The 11,257-nt window shown below is 42.9% G+C and overlaps 1 protein-coding gene across 1 annotated transcript; it reads left to right on the plus strand.

Moving 5' to 3' along the window:
* The first annotated feature begins 1,268 nt into the window (after positions 1 to 1,268).
* LOC142550044 (uncharacterized) lies at positions 1,269 to 1,640 on the plus strand. The gene has a single exon (XM_075659286.1). It carries the CDS (start codon positions 1,269 to 1,271, stop codon positions 1,638 to 1,640), a length of 372 nt encoding a protein of 123 aa, XP_075515401.1.
* The last annotated feature ends 9,617 nt before the right edge of the window (positions 1,641 to 11,257 follow it).

The raw sequence follows: 11,257 nt of genomic DNA on the forward strand, positions 1-11,257 counted from the left end.
AGCTGACAGGACTGAATTATCATGATTGGTTGAGGAATTTAAAAATTGTTTTAAATTACAAAAACATAGCATATGTGCTCACTAAGACTCTTCCTAAGTCGGCTGAGTCAAATGCCACTGCAGAGGAGTTAGCTAAGTTTGAAAAATTTTAGGACCATGACTTAAAAGCTAAGAATTTCCAATTGGATCTTGCGTACTCACTAAGAAAATTAGATTTCCCGTTTTCATCAGAGAATTGTGAAAATGTCAAAATGGTGGAAGGCAATTCGTAAAAACAAAAGACCATATTTTACGTCTTAAAAATATTTTAAAATCGTCAGTAACGTTTATTTTGTTTTATTTTCAGTATATTTACAATGTCATCTTGAAACCCACTGTCTGTTATATTCAATCAAAACAAGCTGACAGGACTGAATTATCATGATTAGCTGAGGAATTTAAAAATTGTTTTAAATTACGAAAAGATAGCATATGTGCTCACTAAGACTCCTCCTAATCGGCTAAGCCAAATTCCACTGTAGAGGAGTTAGCTAAGTTTGACAAATTGTGGGACCATGACTTACAAGCTAAGATTTCCCAATTGGTTCTTGCGTACTCACTAAGGAAATTGGATTTCCCGTTTTCATCAGAGGGTGGTGAAAATGTCAAAATGGTGGGAGGCAATTCGTAAAAACAAAAGTCCATATTTCACGTCTTAAAAATATTTTAAAACCGTCAGTAATGTTTATTCTATTTTATTTTCAGTAAATTTACAATGTTATCTCGAAACCCACTATTCGTTATACTCAATCAAAACAAGCTGACATGACTGAATTATCATGATTGGCTGAGGAATTTAAAAATTATTTTAAATTACGAAAAGATAGCATATGTGCTCACGAAGACTCCTCCTAAGTCGGCTAAGCCAAATGCCACTGCAGAGGAGTTAGCTAAGTTTGACAAATTGTGGGACCATGACTTACAAGCTAAGATTTTCCAATTGGGTCTTGCGTACTCACTAAGAAAATTGGATTTCCCGTTTTCATCAGAGGGTGGTGAAAATGTCAAAATGATGGGAGGCAATTCGTAAAAACAAAAGTCCATATTTTACGTCTTAAAAATATTTTAAAATCGTCAGTAACGTTTATTTTGTTTTATTTTCAGTATATTTACAATATCATCTCGAAATCCACTATCTGTTATACTCAATCAAAACAAGCTGACAGGACTAAATTATTATGATGGCTGAGGAATTTAAAATAGTTTTAAATTACGAAAAAATAGCATATATGCTCACTAAGACTCCTCCTAAGTCGGCTAAGCCAAATGCCACTGTAGAGGAGTTAACTATGTTTGACAAATTGTGGGACCATGACTTACAAGCTAAGAGCTATATACTAGCTTCTATCTTGAACAAGCTGCAGAGGCGGTTTGAGGAAGCTGTGAATGCTGCTGACATTTACGGCCACCTACAAGAGTTATACGGTGAACAAACGCGTCCACTGAGGCACGCTATTGTCAAAGAACTCATGACATCACGCATGCGAGAAGGGGCCCCGGTCCATGAGCATGGCTTGAGGATGATTGCTCTCATTGAAAAGTTAGTGGGCCTGGACCTTGTTATCCCCAACAAACTCTCCACGGATATTTTGTTATTGTGACTGCTATCTTCATTTGATAGGTTTGTGGTGAACTTCAACATGAACAATTTGAAGGCTAGCTTTGAAAAGTTGGTCAACATGCTGACTAGTTATGTGAAAGCCCGAAAATCCTTGCTTGAAAATTTTAAGGAAAATTAAAAAGTTTCTTTTTAAAGAACTTAAATTGCCTAATTCATAAAATCAACTGATGAATCAAGTTCAATGTTTAAAAATATAGTAGCGGAAGAAAATAAAGTTTGCCAAAAATAACATTTTAAGAATATTCAACAACGGATAGAAAAAAATATGTTTGCATAAAATGTTAACATGCTGCAAATGAGGTCCTCGGGTGCCACTACTGCCGACCCAAGCTGGCTCACTGGTCCCCGCCCTCGGCCCCATGCTCAACAGTACCTACAACAATCAAGTCTAGTGAGCCTAAAGACTCAGCATGCAAATATCGTAGGTAACGAGTAAATACTAAAGTAAAATTTGCAGGGGATAAAATATCATGTCATGAGGCATACTGAAAATGACTTGCACTGAGCAATATAATACGTGCATGACTGAATTAAATATCATAGTAAAAATGTTTGCTCCGTGGAGCCCTGTACTGAAATGACTGATAATAATTTTCTGTTGAGATTATGGTCTACGCCTGTGGCCCCTGCACTGAACTGAACTGATCGGTAACTGGCTACCGAGGAGTATCAAACTGAACTAAACTGACCGGTCACTGGTGGCCGGGTGGTACCAAACTGAACTGATCGGTCACTGGCGACCGTGTAACATAATGCTCCCATAATAGTGAATTGACCACAAGCAATATCGCATAAATCTCAAAAATAAGTATTTTCTATTTTCATGCACGTAATATAATTAAATGGCATAATGAAAAATCCTGTAATTTTACCAACTGGATTGGATCGCTCCCAGGCTCGCTGCAACCTAAATATGCCATGAAAAATATGCAATAGCTTATACTTGACCAAACTATGCAATTAAGTTTGAAAATGCGACAATTACGTCTAACGACTTCGTATTTAATCATGACTCCGAACCAACCCAATCCAACACTGAACCTACGTATAGTCATGATTAAAATACGCTTAAAATTATGAACTAATGCTCCTAAAATGATGAGGGTCGAAATCTAGGTGAAATGGAGGCCAAAACAAGAAACGCTCTTTCGAGAGTCAATTTGGCACATCGCACCGTAAATTCTCGTACGACTTCAAAAATGATCTGAATCACAAACGGTCAAAAACACGACCTTCCTAACTCGATGAGGCACTGTCCAGTCCAAGGCCATAGGCTAAAAGCCAACCAAGAACTCAAACGAGCCTCCGAACCGTCACAGCAAGTTGCTGTCAAATTCCAGCAGCAGCAACTTCGCTTGCATCGCGTCGTTTGCGAGACTTTTGGCCATTGGGGCTTGAACCACCGACCCTAGCCTCTCAACAACATCCCAAGGAATTATTTGAACCATGGCTAAGGGCCCTAGGCCAGCCACAATTCGAATTATTCCAGCAACATCAGAAAAATTACACCCCAGAGCACCTTTGCGCGCGTGAGGGGTGCTTTGCTTTGCTTGCTGTCTCGACTCATTCCAGTGGCCATTTGATTGACCATGGGACGATCTAGACATCCAGTGGTAGGGTATGAACCGTGGCTAAGGGCCATAGGCCAAACAAGATCCATACCATTCCACAAAACTCGAACACACACATGCTGTCAAAACCCGAAGGGGCCGAGAGGGGAGGGGCTGTTCTTGCATTTGATTTAAAACCGATGCACCATGGACCAAGCCACCAAAAGGGCAACTTAGTCACGTCTTAGACATGCTAGGGAAGTGATACAACTATGGCTATGGGCCTTTTGGCAGCCATGATCAGATCCATTTCCTTTATGACAGCAAACTGAATCTTCGAACACAAATCTGCACCTATGGAGAGTTTGCTGTGATTTCGGTTTTCCAGCAAGCATGGGGACTGAATGAATGGACCAACATGGTCCTAATGCATCCTATTACATGTCTAGGAGCCGCCTTGGGAGCCTGGAGTCGAACCATAACCTGTAGCAACTGAAACAAGAGAAAACCGTGAAGAGCATCATGAAAGTCGAAAAATTCTGCACATGCATTTCGAAAATGCTTGATGTAAATTTCGGTTTTCTTGTATAAAAATCATGTAAAAGTGATGTTTAAAATAATAGTAGGACTTGATTGAGGTTTGAAAGAAATCTAGACATGCCTTGGTTTTCGTTTGAATGAAAAACGAAAGAATACGACGACTCGGCGAGGAGGAGGTGGAGTGATTTTCTTTCCTTTTCTTTTCTCTCTTGTTCTAGGCTATGAGGGTCACGATTTTTTTAATCTGAAATGGCTGTTGTTTTCGGTGATGGAGGAGGGGATTAAGTGGTTGGGGGAGTGAGGGGAGATCCCATAATAAAGGGATACAAAGGGGTGACCAAGTCTACCATCATTTGAAGTTTGAAATGTTGATATCAAATGGCTTCTTGGATGGATCTAGAATGAGTGGCCGATTCCCTCATGCAAATCTAGACTAGGATAAAGCTTAATAATTAATTAATTAAGGTTGATTAATAATTAAAAGGTTAGCATGCTAAAATAACAAAGAATGGGTCAAAGGGTGAGTTGTCATATCAATGCTTAATCAATTAAGGGTGGCCGAAATTACACAATAAAAATGAAGGGGAAATGTTGTTTAGTTGATAAATTTTAATACCTTAAGAGCCTTACCTATCCCTTAATTAATTTAGTGAACTAACCCCTTAATTAAGAAACTTAAATTAATTTATATTCTACTCACCTCAAGTAACTTAAATAATTCCTTGAACTTCCTTATTAACTTAAATCAACTTACTTGGTAGCTAAATTAAATCCTGGAAATATTTTCTAAATATAAAATTTATCTTTAAACTCCAACTCCAGTCCGGCCTTACTGAAATAACTGAAAGAATAAAATTTAAACTACTGAAATAAAATAATTAACTTAAGGAAAAGCATTTAAATACTCATGAAATAAAAATCATTTTAAAATACTAGAATTATGCATGGTTTATACGTAGTCTAAGTTACGGGTTCTACAATCCTTCCCTCCTAAAAAGAAATTTTGTCCTCGAAATTACAACTCACCGAATAACTCGGGGTAACGATCTCTCATCTCCGACTCAGACTCCCATGTAGCTTCCTCCTCTGAATGGTTGAGCCATTTGACTTTGACTCGCTTAACTAGCTTGTTCCGAAGCTTCTTCTCCTGCCTGTCTAGGATCTACACTGGCCTCTCCTCATAAGATAGGTTCAGAGTAAGCTGCAACGGCTCAAAGTTCAGGACATGCGAAGGGTTCGCCATATACTTCCTCAGCATGGAGACGTGGAACACATTGTGTACTCCGGCCAGATTCGGCGGAAGAGCAACACGATAAGCTAGCAGTCCCAACTCTGTCAAGGATCTCAAAGGGTCCAATGAATCTCGAACTGAGCTTCCCTTTCTTCCCAAATCTCATGACACCCTTCATAGGTGCCACTTTCACAAAGACATGGTCGCCGACAACAAACTCTAAATCTCTCCTCCGCTGATCGGCATAGCTCTTCTGTCGACTGAGCAGTCCTCATCCTATCACGGATCTTGACTACTACATCTGCCGCCTGCTGAACAATCTCTGGACCCAACTCTGCTCTCTCTCCTACTTCATCCCAATGAACAGGAGATCTGCACTTGCGGCCATACAGTGCTTCATACGGAGCCATACCAATAGAAGACTGGAAGCTGTTGTTATAGGTGAACTCAACCAATGGTAAGTTCGACTCCCAACTCCCGGATAAATCAATGACGCAAGCACGGAGAAGATCCTCTAAGATCTGAATAACTCGCTCTGACTGCCCATCTGTCTGCGGATGGAAAGCTGTGCTAAACAGCAACTTCGTACCCATAGTCGAATGCAAACTCTTCCAAAACGAGGAAGTAAATCTGGGATCTCTGTCAGATACGATAGAAACTGGGACACCATGAAGTCGGACTATCTCTCGGATATACAACTCCGCATACTGTACCATGGTGAAAGTCGTCTTAATAGGCAAGAAGTGCGCTGATTTGGTTAGACGATCTACAATCACCCAGATAGCATTCGATCCTCTGGCTGACCTCGGCAATCCGGTCACAAAGTCCATGGTAACATTCTCCCACTTCCACTCGGGAATAGGCAGAGGCTTGAGCAAACCTGCTGGTGTCTGATGCTCCGCCTTCACTAACTGGCAAGTCAGACACTCGGATACAAAACTTCTGATGTCTCTCTTCATCCATGGCCACCAATACAACAACTGCAGATCTTTGTACATCTTCGTACTCCCCGGGTGAATGGAGTACGGGGACATGTGGGCCTCTGATAGAATATCTGCTCGGATAGTATCACTGCTAGGAACCCACATCCTGTCTCGGTATCTCACTATACCGTCGCTGACTGTATACCAGACACTGCCCTTGGCTTCATCCCTCATCTTCCATTGTGCCAACTGCACATCTGCGGCCTGACCACTGCGAATACGGTCAATAAGAGAAGACTTAATCGTCAAAGTAGATAGACGGGGAACTCTATCTCGAGGATATGACTCTAGATCAAACTTCTGCATCTCAAGCTGAAGAGGTTTCTGAATCGTCAAATGAGCCATCACTGCGACTTTTCTGCTCAATGCATCTACAACTACATTAGCTTTACCTGGGTGGTAGCTAATGTCACAGTCGTAATCCTTCACAAGCTCCAACCAACGCCTCTGACGCATGTTCAGCTCCTTCTGCGTAAAGAAATACTTGAGGCTCTTGTGGTCGGTAAAGATCTGGCACTTCTCTCCATACAGATAATGCCTCCAAATCTTCAAGGCAAAAACTACTGCGGCCAACTCTAGATCATGGGTAGGGTAGTTCTTCTCATGAGTCTTCAACTGTCTAGAAGCATAAGCTATCACCTTCCCATGCTGCATCAATACTGCGCCAAGACCGAGCTTCAAAGCATCGGTATACAGAACAAACTCACCGGACCTTGATGGAACGACTAAAATTGGTGCTGAGATAAGAGCTTGCTTCAAAGTATCGAAGCTCTTCTGACACTCCTCGCTCCAAACAAATTTCACATTCTTCTTGGTCAGTGCTGTGAGTGGAACTGCAATCGAAGAGAATCCCTTAATGAACTTCCGATAATATCCTGCTAAGCCAAGAAAACTGCGGATCTCTGATGCATTTTGCGGCACAACCCAATCTCTGACTGCTGCAACTTTCGCTGGGTCTACCTCAATACCACTGCTGGATAAAATGTGGCCTAAGAATGCCACCTTCTCTAACCAGAATTCGCATTTACTGAACTTTGCGAATAATTTGTGCTTTTGCAATGTCTGCAACACTGTGGCCAGATGCCTGCTGTGATCCTCCTGATTCTTGGAGTAGACGAGAATGTTGTCTATGAATACTATCACAAACTGGTCAAGATACGGCTGAAATACGCGATTCATGAGATCCATGAAGATCGCTGGCGCATTCGTCAGACCGAACGGCATCACAAGGAACTCGTAGTGGCCATAACGAGTCCTAAAAGCAGTCTTGGAAACATCAGCATCTCTCACCCTCAACTGGTGATAACCAGAGCGCAGTTCAATCTTGGAGAAAATCGAAGCTCCCTGCAACTGGTCAAACAGATCCTCAATCCTCGGAAGTGGGTATTTATTCTTCACTGTAACCCTATTCAACTCCTGATAGTCAATACAAAGTCTCATAGAGCCATCCTTCTTCTTAACAAACAAGACTGGCGCGCCCCAAGGTGAGAAGCTAGGGCGAATGAACTCCTTGTCCAGAAGTTCCTGTATCATCTTCTTAAGCTTTGCCATCTCTGTCGGTGTTAGTCGGTACGGCGCTTTGGATACCGGAGCCGTACCTGGCATAAGCTCAATGGAAAACTCCACCTCTCTCTCGGGTGGCATACCAGAGACATCTTCGGGAAAAACGTCTAAGAATTCTTTGACAATCGGAACATCTGAGGCTGACTGGCTGGGTTCCTCGGGGACAGATAAAAAGGTCGCTAGAAATGCCTGACACCATCTATGCATGAGCTTCCTGGCCTGAACATAAGGAATAATGCGCGGTAAAGGAAAGTACCTGTCCGGCTCAAATAAGAACTGCTCCATTCCAGGCGGTCGGACAAGAACATATCTCCGCTGGAAGTCTATCAACACTCTGTTCCTCAATAGCCAGTCCATCCCTAGGATGATGTCAAATTCTGGCATCGGTAGCACAATCAGATCCGCATAAACAAGATTACCGTGCAGCTCAAGGTCTATATCTCGTATAACATTGGTAGCTGCCATCTCCTCGCCTGACGGCAACACTACTGAAAAGGCTGTATCTATCCCAATGGTCTTGATCTTGAGAAAGTTTGCAAAGACCTCCGAAATAAATGAGTGAGTGGCCCCTGAATCTATCAAGGCCTTGGTAGCGGAACCAGATATAAAAATTCTCCCTGAAAGATCGGAACTCTAAGTTGAATCCAATAGCTACAAGAACTAAACTTATAGACATGCAATAGTCAAAGTTCTTCTAACTTAAATCCCCAAAATACTACTGAGTAGAGCATGCAATCCTATCACAGTTCTAAGTTCAATCTTAATCCCTATTCCCAAAACACGGAAATTCAAATAATAACTTAAAGCTTAAAAGTATCTGTCAACAACATAGTCTCCGGGTTTGTTTCCGTGGCATGGAGAGCAAAAACTCTGCCTTGGGTAGGCAGATTCCTCTGAGGGCACTGCAGCAACATGTGGTCTGGACTGCCACACTGAAAACACTTTCCTGAGCCAGACATACATGCTCCAGGATGGCGGCGTGAGCACTTGGGACAGACTGGGTGCTCATAAGTCCTCGGGGCTGGGCGTCCCCGCTGCTGCTGCTGCTGCTGGCCTCTGTTTCTAGGCAGTCCGTGAAAAGGCCTCTTGTTCTGCTACTGATGATGATGAGGAGGAGGGCGGTGTGGTACTTGGACTGGGCGCTTGCCCTGGCGATCCCTCTCGATATCCCGCAGATCCTGCTCTGCGGCTAGGGCTTTGGAGACAGCAATCTCATAAGTAGCAGGGTCAGACACCCTAACATCCCGGCGCAAGATTGGCCGTAGACCCACCAGAAAATGCATCAACTTGGCTTTGGCATCATTCGCTATCAGGGGCACAAAATGACAGCCCCTCTCGAACTTACGGATGAACTCCGTAACCGTCATATCTCCCTGTCTCAGGCTCATGAACTCAGTGGTCAACCTGGTGCGCACATCCTCAGCAAAATATTTGGAGTAAAAAACCTCCGTGAAGCGTGTCCATGACAGTGTAGCCAAGGTCAGGGCTACTGACGCTCCTTCCCACCATAAGCGGGCATCTCTACTGAACAGATAGGTGGCACAACGGACTCTGTCTGCATCTCCCAGCTCCATGAACTCGAAGATAACCTTGAGGGATTTGATCCATCCCTCGGCAATCATGGGGTCAGACGTCCCAGAAAACTCCTTCGGGCGCATCTTCATAAACCTCTCATAAACAGCCTCGGGCCCTGTCAGCCTGGCTGCGGCTGCGACTGCGGCATTGTTCCCCGCAAACTGTGCGAAGAACTGCGTCATCCCAGCTAGCATCTGGGCATTCATATCCGGCGGAGGAGGAGGAGGAGAAGGTGGTGGAGGTCCATGCCTCTCTTGTCTCTGATCATCACCGTCCTCGCGACGGTGCTCGCCACCACCTCTCGGGCGTCCGACTTGACGTCTAGGGGGCATACTGTTCCAAACATAACCCATACGTAACTAACATGCATAATTCCATAATTTATTTTAAATGAACACTGAAATACTGAAAATCTGATCGAAACTATTTCATGGCAGCATGCTGTCAAAATAATTCATGCTTTAAATAAAATGTTGAAATGTAAAACTTACAGACCGAAGACGTGGCTTCGTGAGCTTCTCGTGGTCAGTAGTAGTGTAACCCTTTACAAGAACATAGGCTCTGATACCAACTGTGAAAGCCCGAAAATCCTTGCTTGAAAATTTTGAGGGAAATTAAAAAGTTTCTTTTTAAAGAACTTAAATTGCCTCATTCGTAAAATCAACTGATGACTCAAGTTCAATGTTTTAAAAAAATATATAGCAGCGGAAGAAAATAAAGTTTGCCGAAAATAACAATTTAAAAATATTCAACAGCTGATAAAATGTCTGAGCATAAAAAATGGCAAGTTCTGAAACTGAGGTCCTCGGGTGCCACTACTGCCGACCCAAGCTGGCTCACTGGTCCCCGCCCTCGGCCCCATGCTCAACAGTACCTACAACAATCAAGTCTAGTGAGCCTAAAGACTCAGCATGCAAATATCGTAGGTAACGAGTAAATACTAAAGTAAAATTTGCAGGGGATAAAATATCATGTCATGAGGCATACTGAAAATGACTTGCACTGAGCAATATAATACGTGCATGACTGAATTAAATATCATAGTAAAAATGTTTGCTCCGTGGAGCCCTGTACTGAAATGACTGATAATAATTTTCTGTTGAGATTATGGTCTACGCCTGTGGCCCCTGCACTGAACTGAACTGATCGGTAACTGGCTACCGGGGAGTATCAAACTGAACTGAACTGACCGGTCACTGGCGACCGGGTGGTACCAAACTGAACTGATCGGTCACTGGCGACCGTGTAACATAATGCTCCCATAATAGTGAATTGACCACAAGCAATATCGCATAAATCTCAAAAATAAGTATTTTCTATTTTCATGCACGTAATATAATTAAATGGCATAATGAAAAATCCTGTAATTTTACCAACTGGATTGGATCGCTCCCAGGCTCGCTGCAACCTAAATATGCCATGAAAAATATGCAATAGCTTATACTTGACCAAACTATGCAATTAAGTTTGAAAATGCGACAATTAAGTCTAACGACTTCGTATTTAATCATGACTCCGAACCAACCCGAACCAACACTGAACCGACGTATAGTCGTGATTAAAATACGCTTAAAATTATGAACTAATGCTCCTAAAATGATGAGGGTCGAAATCTAGGTGAAATGGAAGCCAAAACAAGAAACGCTCTTTCGAGAGTCAATTTGGCACATCGCACCGTAAATTCTTGTACGACCTCAAAAATGATCCGAATCACAAACGGTCAAAAACACGACCTTCCTAACTTGATGAGGCACTGTCCAGTCCAAGGCCATAGGCTAAAAGTCAACCAAGAACACAAACGAGCCTCCGAACCGTCACAGCAAGTTGCTGTCAAATTCCAGCAGCAGCAACTTCGCTTGCATCGCGTCGTTTGCGAGACTTTTGGCCATTGGGGCTTGAACCACCGACCATAGCCTCTCCACAACTTCCCAAGGAATTATTTGAACCATGGCTAGGGCCCTAGGCCAGCCACAATTTGAATTATTCCAGCAACATCAGAAAAATTACACCCGAGAGCATCTTTGCGTGCGTGAGGGGTGCTTTGCTTTGCTTGCTGTCTCGACTCGTTCCAGTGGCCATTTGATTGACCATGGGACGATCTAGACATCCAGTGGTAGGATATGAACCTGTGGCTAAGGGCCATAGGCCAACCAAG

Source organism: Primulina tabacum, chromosome 6 (genome assembly GCF_025594145.1).
Source record: "Primulina tabacum isolate GXHZ01 chromosome 6, ASM2559414v2, whole genome shotgun sequence".
Lineage (NCBI taxonomy): Eukaryota > Viridiplantae > Streptophyta > Magnoliopsida > Lamiales > Gesneriaceae > Primulina > Primulina tabacum.